A 26,514-nucleotide genomic window follows, 5' to 3' on the forward strand; every position below is an offset into this window, starting at 1 on the left:
GAATTGACAAAATTGAACCAGTTTGACCAGTAAAATTACTAAATTTTTTGTTTTTTTATTTGGGGTTGTGTCTGGAAAATATTGACTATTTGTAAGATTATGAGTTTCTACTTGATAAAAAAAAATCTTTGTTATTCTAAGAATTTTTTTTATCTTTTTTTTCTTGGAAAAATACGATTATTGTACAATTCCAATTATTAACCCATTTTATACACTTTTTTTACGGGTTTCAGTGGTTTGCTTTTTTTCTTCCTGCGTTTTTTTCCACGCCATTTAGCGACACGCAAAGTTTGCTTACTTAAAGTCGCCTTGTTTGGAGGGTGCAAAAGAAGCACCTTCCGGGTGTCACCTTAAGCTTCTCATTGTTGGGACAACAATGCAGACCTAGCCCAGCCTTCAACTGACTCAAATCTGATTACGCCTATTTAAACACAGCCCGTTGCAAGACATAGCCCCCCCCTTCCCGTCTTTGGAATGTGGCCGGATGAGACCATCTTTGCCCTGAGGGTCTGGTCTTGTTTGTTACTTCAAACCAGGCAGACATTATCTCCGTTAGGCCTCGGGCTTTGACCCGCCGAGTTCATACGCGCCACTGACCTTCCACAGAAGACTGCAATTAACCACACCCACCGACAACCACCTTCATTAGCATAACAGTCGGCTCTGTTTCGGCCCGGGTTTCTCCTTCAGCTCCATGCCGTGCCCATGACAATGCTTCAGCTGGGCACGGAAGACACGGCGGAGGGCTTTGTTAAAACCCGCAGCTGTTCACTACGATGTAAATGGCCGCTAAAATCTGCCCGAGGCTAGCGATGGCTAAAAGACTTCATATCTTACATCTGTCGTCGCCGTTTTAAACTTTTGATGCAAGTGCCTGAGGTGGCCGTGCCTTGTCCGAGGCGCGTCTGCTGCGGGCTCCACTTTCCGTCACACTGTGCTGCTAAATGGGAACAAATGTGCGTTAAGTGGTCCACTTAGTTCAAGACGTTCGAGTACCGTTCGTAACAATTTCGGATTGTGTCGAGCTGGAGCAATAGCGGTGATTTTGATTATAATTACATGAAATGAGCGGCAATTTTCTTTTCTCCATTCATGAGCATGCAATAAAATGAAGGGAAAAAATATTTTTTTTGATATTGTGACCAAATACTGTAGAGGTTGACTTGAAGGAAGGGAAGGTTGTCAGCTAGCTTGTTCTAAAAGCCTGACTGCAAAGTCTCAATTGGAACATCATGTCAAACAAGAGACTAAGAAATGGATTTAGATGGATTGAGTTTCCAAGTGCTGAGCTGTCAATGAAGCCAATGAAAAAAGAAAGTCCCGATCGGCGCCAGCAAATTACTTGTCGGAGGAAAATAAACTTCCTCTCTTACAACATCCTCTCAGTGGTGACGAGGGAAATCTAATGATAGATGGACAGTGGATAGAAACGATCCTTCTGCTGGTGCAAGCCTCTTCATGCCTTTGGATATTGATTAATGTAAAACGAAAAAAATGCGTCGCTAGCAACCGATCATCATCCAGCTAAATGTTTTATTTGAAATCCATAGCGGCGGCCTACTTAAATATTAGCAAAGCTAACTAGCTACATGGCTAAATGCTATTATTGATGGAATTTTAAAAAGCTAAATAGCTACGCAACGGAATGCTATTGTTGATGGAATTTTTCTGTCGGGCGAGACGATTCATCTGATTTTCCGACTTGTGTTTCACATGTAGATGATGTGGCCCAAGCCATTCAAGCGCCGCGCTTTCCATTTTACGACTTCTTATTACAGAGGGTGATTGGCTCTAAATAACCTTTGTATGCCTAAACGAGGAACGGCTCAAATCTGGTTTTTACGATACGAAATACTCCGCAGGGGTTATGATGAGGAGCCGTAAATGCAAGGCAGCGTTTAAAAGCCAAATTAGACAATATTATATTGAATAAGCAAGCGCTGATTACACAGATTCACATTAACTAACAGCATATCGGTGAATGAGTCACCGATTTAATGATTCTTTTCCTGTTGATGTTGCTGCTTCATCAGGCGCCGGATGTTTTTATTTCTGAATGAAGTAGCAGAAAGCTGCTTTTATAAAGTCCTTCAATGATTTAGTCAAAAGCGTAAATAGGGCAAATATTTAAGCACGATATGAAAAAAAGTTGAAAATATTTCAGTACTTTTTGAATCTCCTGCACTTTTTCCTCCGCAATCCCTTTTTTTGTCAAAACTTTCAATTTCAATTTTCTACAACTAGCCAAATTATTTATGGCGCTTGAGTCTCAAGGTTCCACTGTACAAATTTCTGCCAGACTCCTGTGGAGAAACTGAAACTGCCAAGCGGGAGCAAGATTATCGAGGCGTATGGGATGTTCCGGCAGAACATTTGGTGGAGTTCTTCATGACCAACATGGAACATCTGGACACGCTCCCAAACGGCCATAGCGGGACGTAAAGACCACCGGCTGGTTGTGTTGTTACGCAATACATTTTTTTCTATGTTTTTCTACACAAGCACTTTTATTGACTTAATTAGAGCAAAAAAAAAATGTATATCGACTTCACCTTTGAAGTTTGTTTTTAATTAAAAGAATCGCAAAAACAAAATCCATCTTTCATTTAAGTGGAGATTTCGTCGAGCACTTGAGATTCGCGGATAATCAAGAGAAGGCGATTGAAGTTTAACCTCAGAATATCTGCTCCCGTCTTAAAAGAAGGATAACAAGGATGTGTACGCTTTGTATTTACTTTGGGTTGTTGTTCAAAGGCGAAGCCGGCAGCAGGCGGCGTTTAAGTGCCGCCGTCCGCGCCGGTGACGGCCCCCGCCGCCATTAAGTGACAAGCCAACAAATAGTTTCAGGCCGAGGTGAGAAATAAACAACGGTGGCAGCTGACAGATGTAAAGCAGCCCGCTTGACACTTTGCAGACGGAGGAAGCCGCCTTTCATGTTGCTAGGGAATTACATTGACGGACGGAGCCAGGTAATTTAACCAAGCAGGATACAGGAGGTGGCGGCGGCGGCGGCGCAGTAGCCCGCCACGCCACGCCGGGTCGGCCGTATCACACGACAGCAGCGCCACTGTACATCCCACGCAGATGACAAATAGCAGACGGGCGGAGAACATTTCACCTATAGCGCCTCTGAATCGTCCACAAATTAGTTTTGCGAAATGGTGTAGGTGGCAGGGCCCGGGGTGAGGTGAGTCATTTGCAAACCCCCCTAATGGACCCCCAACAATAGAAAATGTTCATCTTTTGAGGTATTCTGACGTTATTCTGATAATAGTTTTATTTTTTAAAAAGACAATTTGGTTGGAATGTCTCCTCTTTTTGTGACATTTTCTGAAAACTATGTAGGCTGAATAAATACGGCAAATTTTTTGTAGTCCTCCTGGACTGGTCAGATACTGTATATGTTTTCTTTACAGTTCTTTTTTCCAAAACTAATCTTACACAGCAGACTATATAAAGTAGTAAACATTACACATTGACACGTAAGACTCCCTGGAGAAGTCCGTAACTCACCACAGTTTCCATAAGGCAGCACTTTGCTACGAGGTCATTCGTCCCTTTGGGGTCACCGTACTGTCCCTGTGTGAAGATGAGCAAAAAAAATCGGTGTTATATATCAACCACATCACAATTGTGCATCACTTGATCCATTTACACCTACAATACTTCAAAGGTATATTTGAATGCTGATTGAAAATCTGAGAACTAAAAAACAAAGGTGTGAAAACGCTTTTACCAGAAAGCTTGTAGATTTCACAGAAGCACTTTCCGTCGCCGTGCACAATGAATTCGCAGGGAATTTGTCACGGCAAATTTATGCCGACACGCGCCCTCAATGCAAGGATTATAAAACCCACCCGGGGGGGACGAAGACACTTTGACAATAAACCACGGGCGTGTAACAGTTGCACGCTCACGTTGACTGCCGGTGCGTAATGTAATGCCGGTAGTTATCACGGTATAATGCGGACCGATGACGGAGATTGAAATAAAACCAGATAGGTCTTTAAGGTATGCCGAGATCTCCCTTTATAGTTCGTTTCACGGTCCTCTATGACAATATGTCCGTGGGCATAAAAGCATTCGATTCCGTGAGGGCCGATCTTTAAGCGCCATCTTTGCGGCCACGTTATTTTCCTGTGATTTGCACTTAATTTGATTTTCATTCCTTTTGATTGGATTTGTTCAAATGACTTAATTTGTTTCTATTGGAGGTTTAGAAATAATCTCTTGTGGGGTCAACACTAAGCCCATGAGACCTTTATAGGTGATTTTTTCCCCCGATATATCCCTTGTGTTATTTCAAATTGTTTTGTTTTATTGGGTCTTTCTTTTTTGCTGGTCGCATTTCGCAATAAATCTATTGTGTAAAGAGCCTCAGCTTTAATAGCGCAAACTTGGTGATTTAGGAGGAGGCCGGCGGGCTTATGAACACCGACGGGGACCGGTAAGATTCAACAAAGCGCCGTCTGAGTCCGAGCGGGACCGAGCCAACGATCCCGGAAGAAAGTGAAAGTAGTTATTACAAAAACGACTAACGGTGTAAAACGACACAGCTGGGAGCGCGCGAAGGGAATGCGGCGAGCTGATAAGACGGGGACGTACGGTAGCGAGGCCGGTGAAATGCAGACAATGGAGATATAAAGTAGACAAGGGAGTCATTGGCAGATGCCTCAGAGCAACAGCATGCCGGCCCATTTGCTGGAGGCTGATAAGGTTGTGCTTTCCGAAGATTAAACGCCGGACCCCTTGGTTGAAACTGTTTTCACGCGCTTAAAACGGAGTCAAAGATTCTTTGCGGAGAGAAAAAAAACTGTTTTATATAATGACGTTTTTCAGAACTTTTTGTCAGTACTTGACTGTGTACCCGAATGAAGGCTTCCATTAGCATTTTTTTAAACTACACGGCGCCAAGACTGAGCTGTACTCAACATTGCAGCACGATCAGATGTCAGAGTCGACTGGAATTGTCGTTAAAGATCCGCAAGGTAAAATGATACTCAATAGTGTGCGGGAAATGCATTAAAAAAAAAAAAGTAAGACTCCAGACTGGTCTTTATCCCTGCTGTTGCAAGTGAGTTCCAATGTGCTTGTTAGCGCTAGCATGAATTTAGGTCCCGGGGCCATCTCAGGTGACATGGCAACGACATTACCCGACTACCCAAGTCGGAATGTACGGTCCATCCACAGCGTGGATGAGATGGTCGTTAGCTGAGGTTACAATTCACTTCTCCTCGGAGGGAAAATGAGAAGCGTTGAGTCGGTCGAATCGCCAAAGAATTGCACACCTGTTCGTCGGTGTCAATCAAAAACCATGCATTAAATTGAAAAGTCGGAATTCGCTCAGTCTCGTTAGACGGTCCGGGTGCACTTAGTATTACGGCCGGTAAGTGTACGGGCATTCCATTGCACTAGTTTTAACAAGAAGGGGTTCATATTGATCGGCTTCGTAATAAGAACACCGTGGATGCAGAAAAGGGGGTCTCAAAGATAGAAATCCATTTAGCTTCTCTTGGTGCAAATGTGAGGATTAGTTGAGCGGGGGGAAAAGTTGGTCTCTGTGAGAGAACAATGAAATCAATAAAAGACATAGTCTTTGCAGAAAGGGAGGTAAGTCAGCATCGACAGCAGCCCGCGCTCGCACTCAATCGGATTAACTAATGAAGCAATTATCGACCCGGTCGGGGCTGCTGGCCAGAGAGCAGGAGTGGCCATTAAGTGGATCCTCCGCCTCCCTTAGAAACTCTCAAAATGTCAGAGTCACTCTCTTTGCCGCTTGACAGTTTAGCAAAACCTGTTCGAAAAGGGCTTCGTGGTGGGGGGGACTAATCAAGTAAAGGAGAGGGCAGAGGGGACAGACGCCCCCAAGTGGTCGGGAGTGGGAGTGTGTGTGTGTGTGGAAGGGGGGGCAGCGATCACATGGGTGGATGGATGGATGGATGGATGGATGGATGGATGGATGGATGGATGGATGGATGGATGGATGGATGGATGGATGGATGGATGGAGAGAGATAGATTGGTAGGTAGGTAGATAGGTAGGTAGATGGATGGATGGATGGATGGATGGATGGATGGAGAGAGATAGATTGGTAGGTAGGTAGATAGGTAGGTAGATGGATGGATGGATGGATGGATGGATGGATGGATGGATGGATGGACGGACGGACAGACAGATAGATAAATTTCTGAGTTGTGGTTGTAACTGGGTCGTTTCAGCTGCCAGCCACGGTTTGCGAAAGCGTTCGAACAATGTTGTTATTTCTCAACCTGGAGAACACATACTGTATGTAAATGACATGCGTAACCTGAACCTGTGTGTGCGTGTGTCTGTTTACGGGGGGGGGATTGCGGGGGCGGTTGCACATTTCCTCTGTGAAGGTACGGCACTTGAATGTCAAAAAAAAATATGTGCTGTCATTCGCTGTCTCTCCTTGTCCATAGCAACGGCGCGTTTGTGTGCTCGTCTCGGCAATGTCACAGGATGCCGTCAAAATAAGAGCACTCACTCTTTCATCAAGTGACGGACAGCAGGGGCACCGCCACTTTCTGCTACATGACATGACGTATTGTAATTCATTATTCCGTATGTAATCTCTTCCAGGAGCCAGGGGAGAGGAAGAAAAAAAAACAACACTCTCCTGTGAATGCAAAACCAACCTGCAGCTGCATTTGCTCCTGGAATGGAACGTTTTAACATAACAGTCTGGTTGATTCACCGGTGAAGATGTTTTGTTTTCATATTTGGCCCTTTCTCCTGGATTCCCAATTATGAGCGAGATGTTTGGTAATTGAACACAAGGCTTCAGGGCTGTTCATCAGTCATTTGCTTTCACCCGCACTGAAAAGAACCAAATAGTTCTTCTTCTTTTTTTTTTTTTTTCTCCCTTATGCCCCCTTCACAGTGCAGCCAGGCAGGAAAAATATTGCTTTGCAGTTAACTTCTAATCAAATTGCATTAGCTTTTCACAGCCGGTGCCCTTACTCCATTTGCACAAACCATCACGGACCTAGATGAATTTCACAGCCAGGGTGAGGAACACTGACTCGCCTCCGCCCACACACACACACTCTCACACATAGGCAAGTGTGACCAGAAAAGCATGATCGTGCAGTTGCAGAGTAAATCATTCCATCTGCAGCGTCCTTAAGTGACATTTTAGCAACTTCTCAAATGGAACCGTCAATGTGAAAGTCACAGCAAAGCGTCATCGGTTGTTGTCTGACTTGAGAAACGTGGTCAGACACCACAAAACGGAATTCACATCAACAGGAAGCTTCCGAGTCAGCGCAAAGGGTCATAAAACATTTTGATTCACGGAACTTGGAAAGTCAAACAAGCCTTTCTTTGATGCTGATTGAACTCGAAATTAATTTTCCCACGGAGATCAATTGTGTTTGGAAAATCCTCCATTTTTTTGTTTGTTTTTCCTTGAAATAATAAATACAAACAATCCAAATAGAACTAAGCAGTCCTTAATAACTTTGCCTCACAAATTTTGAAAATAAAAAAAAAAATGCAACGTTTAAGGCACCATACATCCAAGTCGAAATTTTACGAGCTTAAATCGATTGAATTTGGCGGGCGGTTAAAATTTATAGAGGAAGCCTCGGAAGCTGTCGTTCGTTCCAACTATTACCAGCGGAGTCCTTCTGTGGATAACAATTATTACGGTGCCACATGCAAATGTACTCAAAAGTCAGAAGATATGACCAGCGAGCTCAATTATTAATTAGCTGTGAATTATTAATATGGAAATGTCTTCATTATGATTAACGTTGAACTCACATCCTATACAGCCTAATTACCGTCAACCTTCTGTCAGCTGCCTGTAGGCACAAAGCGGCTGTGCGATCCCACCAGCTTGTTCGCATCTTTGTGTGCGTCTGTGCGCACCAGGTGCTCAACCACACACAACACATAAACACACACAACGGCTCATCTGCGGAAACAAAAGAAAGCCCCGATGACATAATTCTGAAAATACACCAGCCATAACATTAAACACAATGCGCGATACACAATACATAAGCATGATCACACTTTCCATTAATGTAACAAGTCTCATCTTGTAGAACCTCATCAAGGTTAAAAATAAGTTAAGAAAAAAATGGAATCAAAGTACATGTTCTATTCTCACGCCCACAATGCTCTTCTCACGAATTTCCATCTGCGCTATTTACGTCGAGTTTTTAGGTCAAGCGAGGCGGTTTGAAACGTCATGGTAATTTTGAATTGGCCACTTGGAGAAACCCTCAGAAGTTTATTGTTGGGTATTTTTAATCTGAAATTTGTCAATAAGAGAAGGGTCCCCGACAAAATGAGCAAAGCTGCACGCAAAGTGCCTGTACGTCAAGTAAAAATGATGATTAAAAATAACAAATGACATAAAATGAGTAGCTACGATGCAAAAATCAAACAGGCAAAAAAAACAAAACAAAAAATTCCCCCAAAATGGCCGCCTTAGTAAAAGACACCAGGCTACAATCTAATTGGTCACTTAGCAACCAGCACTACATATGGCTTTAATTGCTTTTCGTTGTTTAGGCCGGACCCCACAGTGGGCGTTGCAAAAACTATATAAAAAATATAGCCTCAAAGGGCCTTAAATAGGACGTTACCTTGATTGGATACCAATTAACAATTTTTCGCTCATGCTAAAAGTTACTTTTATTGGCAAAATGAACAAAGAACACCTTTTAGCACCTCACTGACTCACTTATAAAGATGCAGCACGTGTTTCTACATCGAAATGACAAGTGGCGATGTTGGTAGTGAGTGGGAGGGGGGGTCAACGGAGGGGGGGGGGTCAACTCATCCGTTTGAATGGCACTGGTCCCCCTTGAATTTCATATTCTGGCGGTTTTGCATTCGCGCCACTTACAGATGTTGATAAAGAGAAAGAGGGAAATGTTCGAGATAAGTGTAAAGAGGTTGAGTAGGAGGGGAGCATGATGGGGGGGTCGTCAGAGGGTGGTCGAGAGCACTTGTTTGAATGGGGGGAGAATGTATGGCTGCCAGGGTGTGTAGGGGAGGGGGGGATGGGGGCGTGGTTTAAACAAGAGTCCCCCCCGCCCTTCTCCCCCCCCCTGAACACTCCCCCCTCCTCTCGCCGTTCATCCGTCTTTCGCTGCGCTCTTCACTGTTACCTGTTCCAGCACAACTGGCTCCAGCTCTCGAGTTGGCGCCCCCCGCCCGAAAAAACTCACCTCAACTGTTTTCAACGCTTTCCAGGATCACTAAAAGACATTTTTATCAATAACAACTCGCCGTAGGAACCCACCGTCTTTCTTTTCTTGCCGCTCGAGGACCCCCACCACTCCGCGTTAGACTCGCCACCATGCACTTGTTGTCCGTCGGCTCCCTCGTCTTTCTCTTCGCAACCGTTCTCCGCCAAGGTAAGACTTATTTTTGATATTTTAAGACATTAAATGGCGTTCCCGAGTGGTTATGGGATGATTGTACCGACTTCCGTGTGCTCCCGGCCGTCTCAGGGGGGATAACGTGGCGCATGCCACACGCGCGCAGGTGCCGACGAAAAGTTAACTAGCAACCCGTTTTAGCATTTTGGAAGAGGGGCGCTCAAATTTTCATTATACCCCCAATTCCCAAAAATATCGTTTTAAACGTAGTGTGTATTTGCTTTTTCAAACTTATAAACCTTTTAAGTATAACCGTTGATTATCGCCCCCCACCGTTTTCATTGTGTGATTTATCTGGTTTCCGAATTTGTTGGTCCGTGAACGCATCAAGGCCAATTCAGGCGGCAAATATTGGACTCTGGTTTAATTCGGTGAGCACCATATGGCCCTTGGGCTATAGACTCACATTCAAACCATCACCGTGTGGCATGACAGGCAAAATAACCCCTTCAGTGACTTTCAAAATCAATATGTGCTTAATTTTTTTCCCCACAAGTGTGTATTACCCCTGGATGTCTTGCATACATAGCGCATGACTAGTTAATGCCCATCATCATGTGACGCTAGTTCCCTTTTGTTCAGGCTATGATTTCATCTCTTCAGTTTCATGTGCTTGCACTCGTGTTTTATGCAGCTGGATTGAGCTTCCTGGATTACTGGGATTACGATCAGTGGTTTTGACGGGGCCGTCTGATGGTTTTGCTAAAAGGTCAGACGGCTCCTGTGGTGCAGGTTCTAATGGGCTGGGAATGCGGCATGCGGTTATGGATGCTGGGACTGGTTCTGCAGCATCAGTTTAATGTGTTTCTTTCTAACTCAGTTCCTCGCCTGGAGGCCAACAGGTAGCGGAACTGTTTTTTTCCACAGTACTGCCTGCCTATTTATTAGCAAAGAATGCAGAAGCTCAAGGGACTGGACTCGTAGTTCTGACCTCAGCCTCAGTCACGCTACAGCTGTTTCTGCTGGAAATTGACCCCCGAGTAACACCTATCACTCCATTTATTTGTGAGGAAACAAAGTATTTTTTGCACCGCCGTGCCGTGCTTCACATCTTCACATGGTGGAGAAGTGCACCGGGTGGAGGTCAGACTTTTACGGCCCCGCCTGCTGCTCAGTGTGTGTGTTTAGGGAGTGATGGTGTAAACGCGTGCGCACAACAGATGGTCACCCGCCTGAGTCCGGCTCGAGGTTCTTTTTGAATGGGGTAGAACTGCGAGTCCTCATTTAAATAATAGAGTCTGGATGAGATCATCGATAAACATAAACTCAACAAGCGATGTTTATCGCGAGTGAACAGATGAGAGCCGCAGCCATTTCAATTTTGCGAAGTCCTCGGGGCTGTGCAAAATTGATATTAAAAGTAATGAATCAACAACTGTTCATGATTACGAGCATCTGTAGGTTAAGCGTGGTTGCATTTCTTTTTCCAATGCAGTGCCGAATGTTATGGAGCACACGGGCCATATGTTGCCCACCCCTGCTCTCAAATCTTTGTGCTTACGACCCACATAAAAAGACAAACTCAGCCCTAAATCTCTCCAGGAAGAGTCTGGAAAAGGTTTTTTGTTCACTCCCTCATCTCCACCCTACCCCCAACCCACCCCAAAAAAAAAACGCCCTTCCCCTCCCTTACCGCAGAACGCACAGCCATCCTGCGCTCGGTGTCACAGCTGGTTTTACTTGTCAAGCAAGTGGGGCTCTTCCACCACTAATGGACTTAGTGGGGGGGTGGGGGGGGCTCTCACACACCCACCCGATTTCACCTGAGATGGATCCCCTCTTTCATCCCGCTGCCGGGTCCCGTCCAGACTTGCGCGGCAGGATGTCGGAGGCTCCTTTTAATTGAAGGCTTCATGGCACGGTTGACAAGTTGTGTGCGGCTGTGTGTGCGTGTCCCATCTCGCCTTCTCTCCACAAGAAAGCAGATGGGCCCCTCTCCTCAAATCCATCCCCCCCCCTCCCCTTAAAAGACATGAAAACTATCCCTTTGTGGAAAATTCAGATGCGGTCCTGACAAGTCTGCCTGGTCTTTGACTAAAAAAAAAAAAAAATGCTGCATCTGTACTTTACTTCCTTGTCATCGGTGCTAAAATAAACAGACTGATGGTATCGGCCGTCTGCTCAGCCAGTAAATAATTGGCTCGGTGACGATATACAGGTGAAGCATAAAAGTCAAACGCGTTCCCTTACTGAATAGTTGTTCAGATTTACCCAAAACATCCCTTAAGAAATCTCGGAAACACAATTGATGTTTTCCAACGTAAATTGATTGACCTTTGGAATACACACGCACCTTTATTAGTCCTGTAATGAGAAAATTCCCACATGGTTTCTGTGGAGTATTCGAATTTCGATTATTCATTTTCAGGAAATGTTTTTTTTAAGCAATGTCAAACTGATACATGCGTTAAATTAGATATCTTTAATGATGAATTAGTGTCAAAAACAGTATTGATACAACCATAGCATTCTTTTTCTACTATTTAAATATCCCCAACTATGATTCAAGTGCAAAAAACAGCTATTTTGAAAAGTATATATATGTATTTTGTAGATTTATCAATTTTGTATCTGGAAAAACAACCACAAAGGTTCATTGTTTTAAAAATACTTGTACAGTGAGTAGAATGAATCAAGGAGCTGCTTGCACTTTTTGAATAAACAAAATGGCGGCAAATATAAATTTCAATGTAATTTTGAGACAGTAGAAACATGTGGAAAGATGTTAGAAGTATTGGCGTAGTAGCTACTTAGCAGTTAGCATTGTTAGCTATAGTGAGTACAACTGGTTAACTGATATTTTTACAACGTCACCCTAATTTGTTCGGAATGTGCCATAGTTGTCCATCGCAGCGGAATTGGAAGTGTAAAGTAGCTTTTTTCGAGTGTCAACGAGCGCGTGACGGCTGACTTTCTGATGGATTCCTGCTGGACGGAATGCAAGACGAGTGCGCACCCCGGCAACGCCATTATCTGTCATGGGAGAACACAAAGCCGCTGAGATGCAACAATGAAAGTCGCTCAAGGGATTGTTGCATTCACGCTGTGGGTTTGACGCATTGTGTGGCCTTGAAACTTATTGTGAGGAAATAATTAGAATTCCCGTTAAGAGGTTGGATTTTGTTGCCGTTGCTTGATTTTCATGAGTTGAAGTTCAATGAAACGTCTGTTTCGGAGTGACAGTTTGTATAGTGTACATACGGTTTATCATGTTGCTTTCGCTTTTTCGGCAGAGTCAGATAGTCATCTGCTGTCGCGGGCTTGTGGCGACGTGCACGCCCCGCCCAACGATAAGAGCGGCAAATTTAAACGGGCCAGGTCCGGCTGTAAATCACATGAAGTGGCGGGACTTCCTTCTTGCGCCTGTGTGTGTGGGAGGTGCTTGTAATCATTGTAGTACAGCCCTTCAAAATACACATGTATTTTGAAAATATCCAAATCACTGAATGAAATATGGAATTAGTACCAGTTATCGATATCGAGTGCTCACGTTTGCTACCGATACCAGCCACGATACTTCAAATCTCTCTTGTGGCTGTTCCGAACTCTTGCTTCAAGTTCAGGATCAGAACGGCTTTGATCGGACTTCGTGGGTGCTGTTCGACTCCCCCCATACGTGAGATCACTTCTTTAGAACACCATGTACTAGCGTAGCCACGCTCCATTGTTTCATGCATCACTCACTCACAATCCACCCAAGCTAATCGATGGTTCCAGCCCTTCCTGTCTTTCCGTGTTTGCTCATCTTCTATTATGTTGATAATTTCCCCAAATACAGTCCGTCTCTGACAGCCTCCCTTTCTTAATTGTCTTGTAATGACAGTCATTTGTTGCAGACAGCGAACTGCGTCCGCGCCGTGCGGCGCCACTCAATTTTGAGTCGTAATGGCGAGCCGGCGCGCTATGTGCAAATCACTTTAACATTTAAGAGCCCGCTCGAACGAAAACAGTAACCTTGAGGGAGCACGGAGAGATTCAACGCCCGCTGTTTTTTTTGTTTTGTTTTTCCCTACCCGGCCGAACAGGTGGTCGTGTGTGTCGTGTGCGCGAGTGTTTGTTTTAGTCACCATGGAGGGCCCCCCCGCACGTGTCTCTTTATGTTTCCCGTCGTGCGTGCATTTGTCGCCAGCAAATCGCTCGCTCACCATGTGATACACGACTCTCGGCTTTCCACCGAGCCGGTTTTAGTCGCTGCCGGTCACAGGTGCCATGGAGGAAAATGAACTTCCTGCAAGAAAACGGCTTCACTTCCACTGTGTCAAAGCCGGGAGATGTATGACTGACGTTGCCTTGAGTGAATGAAAAAACAAAATGGTTCCCAGGGAATAATTCAATGTGAAAAGGGGGGCTCTTTTGTTCACCCTTGACAGTTTTACACTCGAGATTGTCAGTAAAGCAGCAGCAAGTAAATCTTGATTACACTTTTGGTGATTGCATCGACCCGTTTATAGCGTATTTCTACGGGACACATTCTCTTACCCCCCCATTTTAATCCCCGTTGAAATGGCCTCTTCGGGCGTACAATCTTGCTTTAATTTGCCAGTCAGGTGAAGATAGGCTCTTTTACGTTAACACCTGTTTAAAGCTGCAAGCTTTTTTTTTTTTTTTTTGGTTTCCATTTAGGTTGGGAATTCATGTTGGGGAACAAATGGTTGCCTAATGCTTCACTAACTGAAAAAGTTTCCCACACCTTTTCAGGCAGGTTATTTGATATCTACCCACAGCTTGAACCTGTAAAAAAATACTATGACACACAATACCAGCTTGTCAAATACATACCAAACTGGTTTGTTCACCAAACACGGAATTAAGAGAATAAAACACATTATACTGTATATTTAACCAAACACTTTGTCTAACACTATTTTCTCTCTGCTAGCATAATGCTAGCATAAGCTAAAAGTGCTACAAGCAAGCTAATGAATGGCATCTGTGTCACGGTACAGTATAAACTTTCTGTTTTTCCGAAATGTTATATTCCATGGAAATGTGCATTGAATGTTTATCATTGGCTTTTAAAATATGGAGGTTACTCACTGCAATAGATATAAGAAGGATTAAATTAAAGTCTCAAATTGCAATCATATTTGTCTGTTTTGAATCCAAAAGCTTAAACTCACTTTGAGCTGCATCCAGTAGTTTAAGATTACCGCGCTATTGCTATTTCTCTTATTTTGGCCATGGGCTCTTCTCCTCTGTGTTGTGCAAAAAAAAAAAAAAAAGGTTTATTTGTTATCTGAAGAGAGGAGGACCAGAGTTGCATTGTTTTAGAAATAATGGCAACTGTCCTGCCGCGGCGCTGCTTTCTCCATGCAGGAACTGCCCCATTGACAAGCACAAAAGTAGAAGGAACGGGTTTTTTGGTGAAGACCAAGAAATTGGGCAGACACAAAAAAAAAAAAGTGAGGTTCCCTCGTCTTTTGTCATTGAGGCCCCCCACCCTCCCTTAGCTTTCACCGGACTCCCGCCGACTGTATTGTGAAGTCGTCTCTTTTCAAGCAAATGAGTGTACGATGGCGACTTCTTGCTCCTGTTCCTGTCTTTGTCATTAATATGGAGGAACACTCCTCCCTCCCTTGGAGGGAGCCGCCGCTCCCTGTTTCTGCACTCCGTGCGCAACCCACGCGCGTGTGTTTTCCAGAAAGACGGAAATCATCCCTCCAAATTGAAAAGCCGGTGGCCACACCCATCTTCTAACCGAATCTTTGTTCAAATTCTCCATTAGAGTCATTGCGGCGCTTTAATGAATTCCTGAAGAGGGCTCCATTAGCTGCGGTGACAACGCAGCTACCTTGGAGAATGACTGCGGGGACCTGAGCTTTTGTTTTTTAAATGACACTTAATGAATGTTCTTTTGTTATTAAAATGCTATCTTATACATTTGGAAAGGAAAAGCAAGGGGCCGAGACACCGCGGCGTTTGCGGCAGGGGGGCTATTATTGACTCGTAAAAAGAGGTCGGCGCTCAAGCTCCGATCCTTGCGACGCAAGCCCATAAAGTCATCGGAGTCCAACGCTAATACTATTGTATCGGACTTTTATTTGGGCTTTGTCGGGTTTGGGAGAAGTCACTCGGGTCATCGCGGCTTTTGTGCTGAAGGTGAAGCTTTCATTCAAAGCCTCTGGCCCATAAATGGAACATGGATCCATTGTTTTTTTTAAGCAAGCTCTGTTCGGGTTCAAAGGCTGTGTTTAGTTTGCCACATCTGGTGCGAATTTTTCTTCGGTCCATCCATTCTCAACATTGCTTATCCTGTTCAGATATGTGAGGGGGTTGATTTTGTTGTCCACGAGGGTCGCCATCCTCAACGTCCACATTATAATAACTGTGACTTTGGTTGTGTGTGGATTCAAAGGTTGGAGCTGGCCTGGTGAGTGACATGGGTGTCGATGAATAATAGAGTTCAGAGGTCAGTTTCTGGCCTGTTAACTGGCAGTTCAGGATCTCAGCGTCTTGCTCAAGGCCATGGCAGTTGTGAGTACGGGTGGGAGGGTCTTGAACCGGGGTTCCCCCTGGTGGCTGATTTTAATGTCTTGGCCATGATGTGTCTTTTATTCCGATGGGGAAAAAACAAAATCCTAGACCTGGACTCTTGAGTCGAAGTTACTACTGAGGAAGGATCGCTTTTCTTTTTCATGACTTTTTCCTTCGGCGCCCAACAGAACAGCCCCCGTGTCGGTTGCTGACCTCACATTCCTGCCGTTTTGAAGGCCGCGTCTTTGTTCAGCTCCAAAGTCCGCCACATGGACAGCCCGAAGCCATCTTCAGCGACACACTGCTTGCCGCCAACTCGTAGCAGACAGCGGCCCTCATTCACGGGAGCCTTGCTCACATATATCAGGGCCTGGAATTGAAAGCATTCACTTGGTGGAGACAGAGGATAGAAAAAGCAGGGCTGTGTTCCAGGGTCATCACGCTACCCGCGCTCACGGCATTTGTAAATTTCTCCATTTCTCCTTCCAACATCTCTGGAGATGGGGAAACTTTCTGAACAACGTAGTTGACCTTCATTTCTGCACTATCAGGCTCGATAGACATGATACATCCGGGGAGGGACGGTTGACATTGGAACACATCTCAATTTAAAACAATGAAGTTACTATGCTGGGTGGAAGAAAAAAAAAATCCATGTGGAAAAACGTTTCCTGCGATCCAAAGTTCTCCGTTGTTGTGTTTTATGAGTCTTCTTGCTAACTTATTATTTCTGGGAAATGATTGTGTTTACACACTGCAGGAATTCGCAACCAAAGGTCGTGTAAAGTAAACAGTGACAAAAAAAAAACGTTATTTCCGATTCCGAGAATTAAATGATGTCAGTATCAGGTGTTGAACCAATTAGTCCTCAAGTTACTCGTTTCCCGGCCCAAATCCTTCACAACTCTGGAGTAGCACTAAAGGGTGAAAATTAGCAGGTTGACTTTCTACGTCGATGCCGTTAAAACCAAAGAAAGACAACAAATCGGTGTAAAAGCTTCTCGCCAGCGTTCCCCAAATTTGAGTTTTAATTTAAATAAGTGGCAAGTGTTTACGCGCCAATTACTCCCACAAGCGAGTCTTTGTCTGGTGCTTAAGATGTTTTTTATGATAAGACGCCTTGCTTTGCTGTCGAGCATTCCGTAGCGCCACTGGCAGACCTCCCGGGGAAGGTGAAGAGATGCTTGTCTGGTAATTGGGAGTGATTCTTAATTTACTAATGGGATGTCTGAAGAGGTCAAACGGCCTCGCGTTCCCCCCGGAGTGAATTGTTAAGTATCACGCAGCGTCCCTCCGCTGCCGTTTTAATGCAGACTTTTTATGCTGATTTATCCCCTCGGTGCAAACAAATCACCGTTCGCGATATTACTTTGCGTGTCGCGTGCCGTATTATAGCCGTGTCTGGATACTTTAGAGAATGAGGTCTTTGTTAAATGAACTTTTGCCGCGCATAAATTGAACCCATTATGGTCTGTGTCATTTTCACTCACTGTGATCTGAGCGACAGTCCGTCAGAGGAAAACGTCAAGCAGTCTGCTAACGTTTGCCGTATCACTCGATACGAGGAAGTCAAGCGAAAGGAGGAGAGCCTCCGTTATTTGTTACACGAACATTTAAGACAGTAACGGCTCCCGGCGGATTTCCGATAATGAGATCATTTTGTTAAATTTCATCTCGGGCCATTTTCTCCCATGTAACACTTGAATGATTATGTTCATTTTCTATCTCTTGCTGTTGCTTGCTCCAATTTCCCCACCTTGTGTCATTATGTTGAACATTATGAGAACGGGGCAAGAACATTTTGGGCGTAATTCATCGTGGCTCTTGTCTCACCGCCGGATGCTACGCTAGCTAGCAGTTGTGGTTGTAGAAGCTACTTTGACATGTTGACATTGGAAACGCGATGGATCAAAACGAATTATTGCATCGTTTCTTTGCTTGAATGTGTTCGGTTTTCACATTTATGCTATTTTTATTTTATTTCTTTTTTTTTATTTGAACACGCATGTCTATATTGTCTTTGATACTAATCCTTTGGGGGACCATGCGTGATTTCTCTGGTATTCCTATTTTGGTGTGGAAACAGTAAAGGTGTACCTTCCCCCCCCACAAAAGTTTTTTTTTCTTCTTCTGGAGCATTTGCCTGAAGGCGTCTGTGTTCGTCTGACCTTGCAGCAGAAGATTCCTCCCGAGACCTCCTGAGACAATGTAGCCTCAGTTTGCTTGAAGGGAATAATATGTGCAAGAGATTTGTTTTTCTTCTCTTCAGGCCATATATTGGATATGGGAGGAAAGGCGGGGGTGGCACATTTTTTTGAATTGATAGACAGGTTGTTTTTTCTCTTTTTTTTTTCTTTGCAAAGAGATGTTTCCCCCACCGTCTGTGAAGCTCATCAGCAGCTTGATCTGCCCGGCTCATGCTGCACACAAAAGTCTTCCAATTGTAGCACACGGAAAAAAAAAAAAGAAAAAAGCAGCAGCCATGTGAGGCTGATGGTTTAAAGCACTTATCTTGATGTATGGGCTTCCCTTCATGTCCTGATGGAAGAAGAAAATGTAATGGCCACCACTAATGAAATTATTATGCCTTAAAGGACCTTTGGACCCATGACGCCAGCGACATATGTTGAATTGCATCAAGCGGAGAATGGTTATCCCTTCCTGCCCAAACAAAAGAAGCAGACCAAGATTAGTTCTATTGTGACATTTTGATCTACTACGCATCTTTGGAAGAAAAGAAAATAACACTGTTATTGACCGTGCATGTTCAAAAGACAAATGTTCCTTTTAATTGGATAGAAGCTCACTAAAGGAAACATATTTAAAAGTTCCTGTGTTTGCTGCAACAACAACAAAAAAGGCTCCCATTGAGATCAATTACATTTGCAAGAGTTCACTTAACCCCAGAGTCTAAATTCTTAAGATGACGCAGGCACTATTTTAAGAAACACTTTTGTAAACTTCATATAAATATAAGTTAACTGGTCCAGCCGAAGAAAAAATAACACGTTCTTAACTATGTTTAACTTTAGGGAGGAAGGGTAATAAATATTAACTGTAACGGATGTAACGTAAATGTGAAACCATAACTGTACAGCAGTATAAATCATTTCTTAGTTGTTTACCTGTACATAAAATATTTTGCCTAATCTCATTTTGGTTATATCATAGTTTGAGGTGTTAAGAAAACTAAAAATATTCGAATCAGTCAGTGTTCGGCTTGTTTTCTCCGCTTAATAGTCAGAAACTGTTGTTTTTGGCAAAACCAAACTATATTCTCCGCTGATTACTAAAAAACAAATCTCAAAACAGGCTTTTTTTTTTTGCTCTTTCGTTTGGTGTGTATTTATACTTTGTCTTGAAAGATCAGTCCAAATGTTAACCAAACTACCATCCTTGGTTACTCTTTTGAAAATCGACACAAAATTCCACGGAATATGGACACGAGGGTCCATCATGTCTCAGACTGTCGTGATATGGAAACACTTCTTGCTTGATTTTAGTTGCACTCTGAGCAGCCATCTTTTACTCTGATTAAATGAAATATTTTAATCCCCTTTTTATTTAACTAGTCAAAGGAAATAAGATTAGCGGTTTGATCAAAGAGGTTAGCCTTCGCTCCACTGGAAGATGTCATGTGGAAAACCCTACAAATTATATTCTGAAAGCATGTACGTAATCATATGTGTGCATTTTCTCCATCCTGCATCTCGAGAGCTTGAATCAGAATGCACTTGAAAGCGTCATGCCCTCTTAATATCAAGCAGACAGCCGCGCTTATTAGCATGGCAAGCACAGCCCACTCAGGTCCTCAGCGAGAGGGGGTCAGGAGGTCCGCCGTTGCCTTATGAGTATATCGCAACATGCAACACATCAACTCGGCCTAATGTGAAAGTATCGGCGGCGGCGGCGGTGCGACAATCGGCAGCGCAAAGCCATCTGCTGAGCGAATGCTAATGCCGCTTAATAGTTTGTGCCGTTTATAGACTAACAAGGCGTGAAGCGCAATCGACGCAGTGCAAGAAAATCAGGCGTTAATGGAGCAAGCACACATGGGGTGGCTATGAAAAGTCGACACACCCCTGCTCAAATACCAGGCTTTGCCGATTAAAAAAAAAACAATCACGAGATCAAAACTCTTGTGAATATGATCTTCCACCATTCAAAACACCTCTGATGAACCCCCAAATCAATTTCAGATGTTCTCGTAGGCTTGTCCTTATTCTATTTCATTTAAAAAGTTCAATTTAATTGTATTTCATTGCTTTCTTGCAGAAGCCTGAAGCTGGCGTACTGTGCTGTAAGAAGTGACTAATATAATGTTGAAAAGCATGTCAGAACAACTGAAATTAATTAGCAGTTATTCAGACTCGAGGCACTTTTGAAAAAAAATGGTGGCAGGCGTGTGATGACTCCCATTTAACTCGTTCACTGCCACCGACGGCTATACAAGTCAAATATCTATTTTAGTGAATGAGTTATAAGCGGGTGTGCACACTTATGCAACAGTTACTTGGTTCTACTCTAAAATATTTTCATTGTTAATCTCATTTTTTGATATCACAAAAACTGGCATTTGAACAGTGGTGTGTCGATTAATGTCCACTGTAAATCAATTAATCTGTCTTTTTTTATTTTTTATTTTTTTACTGAAAAACTGATGAGGCTTTTAAACGCAGTAAAAGGGGCTGCATGGTTGTTGACTCATGGAGACAAGTGATAGACTCCGGGCTCGTTGGTAGACCTCATTTACATTCCGCAGCAGTTTGGTCACCTCCAAAATATAGTCATAGCGATAATGGAACGTATAGGCGACCCGTCAAGTCTTCCCGGAAGGAGACTTTAATCTGTTGCCGCCAGCTTGGCTAATGTTGAAAAATAATATGATTCATCGCATTGCTTCTCGGTCGCAAGGATGCCTTTTTGTCTGCCGCGTATTGACTTTTTCCTTTCTGCTCGTCATGCATCTTACTGGCGGCGGCAGTTAGAGGTGATCCTTTTTGTTTTGTTTACCCACAATTTGGTCGCCGTCTCGGTGAGGAAAAGAGCCTGAAGAAAATGAGATGACAAACTAATCTATTGTTAGCGGAGAGGCCGCTGAGGTGGCACAGTCAACCAAATGCGCCAGTTTTTTGGGGGGAAAAAAAATGTCGGGAAACTTTTAATGTCAAATAATTTCAGGGACAATTCTGAGCATCCTTGCCAAAAATATCTATTATTATTTTTTTTTTTTGCACTTTCTTGACGTGGAAGACATCAACGCTTATTTTGAAAGGGAACGTATGTGAAACCAGTCCTGGAACTTTTCCGACAAACCTGCTATTTAGAGTTCAAACAAATACAGGTCAACACAATAGACCAAAGTTCACTTTACAAACCTTTGAAATGTACATGTTTGCGTACTCTTTCTAAATTTACACACACATCGAGATGAGAACGTTCCTCCGAGACAAACCGGGCCAGACTGATTGATGACGAAATCCATTTCACGCTAGAAAATGAATCGATTTCATCGATCGGCTGTTTAAGACTTTCTTCCGCTTTTGTGTCATTACGGCACAAGGGGAGCTTTTTAGGTGATGAACAAAAGTGATTAGGAATGACGATCAATATACAGTCATGACAAGTAGTCAGCCCTTGCTCCATTTCCAGTCGGCGGCCTCTTAATGTGATTCGGCTTAAAGAGATCCCGGCTTTACTGCAATTTAAAACCCTCCTCGAGTTGATTACGTCTCCCCGTGATTTCAGGCTGTAGTTTTAATTACCCCGACTAAACGATAGACTTTGTAAACAAGTCCAGCCTCGCCTTCCTTTGACAGCCTTCCGCCGCCGGTATGGCGAGCAAAATCCCATAGATCCACTCAAATCCCCGCAATATAGGGAAGGAACGACGAGGCGAGCCGCCAAATGATGTTTTCGTTTTCTAGTGCCTCTCCTCGTACACGCCCGTGGCAAAAAACCAAGGCTTCTCTTCTGCACGGAATGCTGAAATGGCTTTTTATCTGCGCCCCTGAGTTAAGAACGGCCGGAGAAAAGTCTTTTTTTTTTGAACACGAGCTATTGTTAAACTCCGGTAACCAAATGTGACTCCGAGAGCGCTTTCATAAACTGCGGCAAGAATTAATGAACAAAACGCAGCAAGGCAACAATAAAGCTCGCAGGATCATGCGAGAGGAAATTGAATGGATTTCAGCAGGTGGATGGATTTCATAAATTGTGTACGGCTTCTTTTATCTGCGCCTTATAAAACTCAACGTTGTTGCCTGCTGCCCACGAGGAACGGACACTTATTTTTAATAGGCGTCTTTTGATCGCTGCTTTTAGGTAATGAACTGAGAGATTACAGCGCATGGGTGGGGGGAAAGTGTTTTCCGATCAAGGGTTCAGTATTTATAAAACCCTCCGAGGGATCTTGTAAATGTATGAAAAAATACGATGGAATGATATATTAACAGTATTTGTGGGTTAAATGTTTTGGGGGGGTTTTATAACGGTTCCGCTCAACTTACTTGAAATTGTTTTCCAGCTCCGTCTTTGTATATAGACCAAATCAATTGACGCTTTCAGGTTTTACTCGTACTGAAAAACTCACTTAGGATGTTTGCGACTCCCAAAAAACATTTGGAAACCTCATTTTAGATTTCGTCTTACAAAGAACCCAGTCGGCCATTTTGATTGACAGACAAAGTAATTCCAGCCATTATCAGGGGATCCTTCAAAAACAACCTTGTCCTAGATGACTGCTGACACTAAATAGTGAAGAATTTCAGTTTTCACCATGGCTCACCGTAAAACATAAAGCTCCAAGATTTATTCCGCTCCATAAGGTCAGATCTTAACCCCGATGTCAGGTGTCCAACTCTGACAACGTCCCATTTTCCGTAGCTTCGGCTTATAAAGACAGAAATTGAGCGCGAAGGTTACTTGCACTTAGAAATCAATTTGACTCGACTTCACCTGTCACAATCCCCCCCATTTTTTTATTTTTTTTTCGGGGTGGGGTGCGTTCACCAATGCGTCACACATCATTTCCGCATGTTACCATTTGAAATATAATGAGTTTTATCAGCGCTGCTGTGGGAATCAGGATGGCAGGACCCGGGTGTTGCTTTTTAATAGCTGCAAATTATTCGTTAATCCCATTTGCACCTTTAAACCTCACGTATGACTGAATCCACACGATGTCTATTTTCAGAGTGTAATATCCCGGCAGTGAGTCACGCGTGAATTATTACGCTTTTCTCATGACACACGTTGGCCATTTGCTCTCTCTTGAGACAAAAGGTTGAGGTCAGTGCTTCCGGAAAAGCGGATGTAAACTAAATGCCAGAAACATTGGCTTGCCTTATATCGGGAATGTTTAATGGAAAAGGAGGAGGCGGAGTTAATGGCCGTGCTTGGTTAATGGCCTTCTGTTGCCTTTAATGGCACGTCGTTAATGGGAGGTGTGCTCGGGTGTTTTGAGTCATGACAGTCTGGATTACCCCCACCATGGCCCGGACCCCCCTCAAATACATAATTCACCACATAATGGACGTGATTTCTAAGTGCACTCAGCGCTCAACCACTCCAGCCGGCTGGAGTCTTTAAGAGCGATGTGAGGACACAATTTATGATTTTTTTTTTTGAAGAGGATGCTTGTGTGGTCCTGTATGGGTAGGAAATGATTTCAAAGACTAACGATGGTGCTGGTGAAATCAATTTCTCTACCTTATGGCACGTCATTAAAATAGTGATAATCACCATCTTTTCTCGGGTAATATGCCTTTTATCTTCCTCATCAGAACAATACAAAAAAATATAATAAACGCCGGTGGGAACGTGCGAAAGTCTGCAAGCAAAACTTTTCTTTTTCCGGAACCATTTCAATTAAATCCTGATCGACTGCTTTGATTGTGCCGCGGGTGCCTTCAGTGTGAGACTGTAATGAATATAAAAAAAAATACCAAGCCTGCTTCCTAATCAGAAGGGATAAATGTGAAAGAATCTTGCCTTTCTTTGTGTTTTGTCGAGTATGTTTCTCTCGTGCGGCACCCAAGCTTGAATGTTAGCTTCGAGACGGACATTCTGATTGTTCCGCCGATGAATAGAATCGGCGGTGAACTTAACAACGAGACGCCCGGGTTGTTATTTGGTGCCGTGTTTTACAAAAAGTTCCCCTGAACAAAATCAATCACACATCACGCTGAGTGAAAAATGGCAAAACTTTTAGAAACATGCACACACGGATTGTTTACCACCTCGCCCCTCATTATATAAACCAACACAGCACAACTGTCTGTTTTTGCGATGGACCATAATGCAACGCGCTCTCGAGGTGCTCGGAGAGAATGACTCACTTCTTCCTCCGGGCTTATTGTTTCCCCGCTCGACCGAGCTCGGCAACGCGGAGCTGATGCAAATTCTCGCACCTGCTGCACCGGGGATTGTCCACTGGCATCCTGGGAAACGTAGGAAATGGCCAATGTCGAAGCAAACAACACGAGATGGCGTTCCCAGAGGAGGTCACGAATGGAAAAACATTCAAACTAGTTATTAATTTTAACTCAATAAATGGAAAAGCTCATATAAATTGGGGATGGGCGAGTATCGGTATCAGGCTGACATTATTTTAAGGTATTGACCGAAAAGGACTTCACAGTTGCTAGGGGTAACGACCAATCACCACGGCTCACCTGTTTTCCGAGTTTGGTCACATTCGCAAGCTGAGCCGCGATTGGTCGATAACTGAGCCTTGAGTAACTGTGATGTCATTTTCAGTCAAAATGAGATGGATCCTTGAACGCCGTCTTAATCAATATTGTATTCAGACTTACGGGGTGGCGGAGAAAATATTATTTGAAAGAATTGTTTTTCCTTGACTACCCCTTTAAATGTTTTAGAAAATTCACTCCAGATGAGGATAGATTTTAATTGGAGCTCGTCCTTTTTGACCCGCATGCATCAAGAGGGATTGGGCAAAAAAAAATACACCTTAAGGGTCAATCATCTTGCTCAAAACATCATGCTCATTATCCAAGGTTATCTGCCGGCTACTTGCTTTATAAAAACACTGTAGTGGCGATAACTAGCTTTTGTCTTGACAATGTTAAGAATTTTCAACGCAAAGTCAATGGGAAAGTGTGCAATGAATTCAAAGTATTTGTTTTCAAATTGAGATACTTGTAAACCAAAGTGTTAGAATTTTTTTTTTTTAGTGGTGCACAAACTGACATTGATGATTGCATGCTAACACTCTGAGGACAATATAATTCTTTGTCCTGGCTTCGTCCATCCTTGGCGGAGGAAAAAAAGAAACCGGAAGCTCGGAAACATTTGCAAACACAAAGCAACTATAGGAAGCGGACAAAGTGAGATTCCGGGCCATGCATTAGCGGGATTCACACCTACTACCGGCCGCGGGTGTCTCGTGACCACACATGATGCAGCAAATGAAAATTGTTTTCTTTGCCCCAGGGGGCGGGAGCCATCAAAACGTCTCCCCAGAAAAAAAACTCTATTTCACACCGGCCATTTCATCATAGCCTGGCTCTATTCAGCCTTCAATTACAATGAAGCACAGAGAAGCATGAAAAGCTTGTAAAGCTTTCTCACTGCCTCGTAAAAGTTTTTGGCCTATTTTTCCCAAATGACACGCAGCATTAAAAACGGCATGATTGGGTTTTTTTTTTTTTTTTTTTTGCCAGGCCATTGCTGGCTAGAGAGCACAATGTTCAAAAACAGAAAAAAAATCACGTTGCCTGGTGACGGTTGGGGAGGCGATGAGGGGGGCATTATGCTCAGTGGACCTTGAACCCATGATGCCTAACTGACATAATTCCTCCTTTGCTCACAGTCCTCTCCTCCCAGCTCCATAGCAGATTGTTGAATGTGTCCTTTTCATTTCTAAACAGAATAGATTTGAATAAGCTACGGGTACAACCTATACTGTAGTAATGGAGATCGTAGAATATTCATTTCTGGAAATGAAATAAAACATAAACTTCTTGAACTCTTAAAAAGCAATTCACGGTGCACATGCTGTTTTTGATAGGGACATATAAATCTCTATTACATTTAAAAGGTACTCGTTCTTTACAGAGGATAAAGAATATATGCTTGTGACAATTGTTCACTGTCTGCTAAACTTCTGTTTGTTGTGAAGCAATAGCGAGTTCACTGCTGCAAGTTTATGCTAACGAGTGAAAAAAAATGAGGCAAATGGCGACTCCACTCTTAAACGTAAGTAGATGAAGCAATGTTTTGTAAACATACAAAATGATTTCCATTACATTCTGCTTTTCTGTTGCCGGTAGATATTTTTTTATGACTGAATGGAATTTTTTTTTTTCGCCATGAAAACCAAACCATCGCATGAATGATGAATTCACTTTCAGTTCGGAGCACCCAGCGGGAGATCTTGTGCATATTATGAGTTGCAGGGGAGAAGATAATGTGTCCCCAAGTATGAAAGAGAGACTAATTTATCACTTGCATATTTTTTTTTTGTTTTTTGGCATCGCTTGGCTGTGCATCAGTTCGCCATGTCAGACCATATCAGAGTTTTTCGTCACAAAGCTAATAAACGCGTTGGGCTTTGGACAGTATTTCTCGTGGAGCTCGGAGATAAGAAGTGGCA

General features: G+C 43.4%; 1 protein-coding gene and 1 long non-coding RNA gene across 3 annotated transcripts in view; one reads left to right on the top strand and one right to left on the bottom strand.

Moving 5' to 3' along the window:
* LOC148395637 (uncharacterized) overlaps nucleotides 1-7,909 on the bottom strand; it is a 34,526-nt gene extending 26,617 nt beyond the window's left edge. The window contains exons 1-2 of the long non-coding RNA XR_015859483.1: nucleotides 7,789-7,909; nucleotides 3,514-3,579 (exon numbers count right to left, since the gene is read on the bottom strand). This is a non-coding gene — a long non-coding RNA (uncharacterized LOC148395637). The remainder of the gene's footprint in view (nucleotides 1-3,513; nucleotides 3,580-7,788) is intronic.
* A 1,196-nt stretch (nucleotides 7,910-9,105) lies between these two features.
* LOC148395640 (CD166 antigen homolog A-like) overlaps nucleotides 9,106-26,514 on the top strand; it is a 30,871-nt gene continuing 13,462 nt past the window's right edge. For both annotated transcript variants that reach the window (XM_088381376.1, XM_088381378.1), the window contains exon 1: nucleotides 9,106-9,398. In XM_088381376.1, coding sequence (XP_088237502.1) covers nucleotides 9,341-9,398 — 58 coding nt within the window. In that variant the 5' untranslated portion in view covers nucleotides 9,106-9,340. The remainder of the gene's footprint in view (nucleotides 9,399-26,514) is intronic.

The sequence above is a fragment of the Syngnathus floridae genome, chromosome 7 (assembly GCF_059516105.1).
Source record: "Syngnathus floridae isolate MCC-2025c chromosome 7, RoL_Sflo_1.0, whole genome shotgun sequence".
Lineage (NCBI taxonomy): Eukaryota > Metazoa > Chordata > Actinopteri > Syngnathiformes > Syngnathidae > Syngnathus > Syngnathus floridae.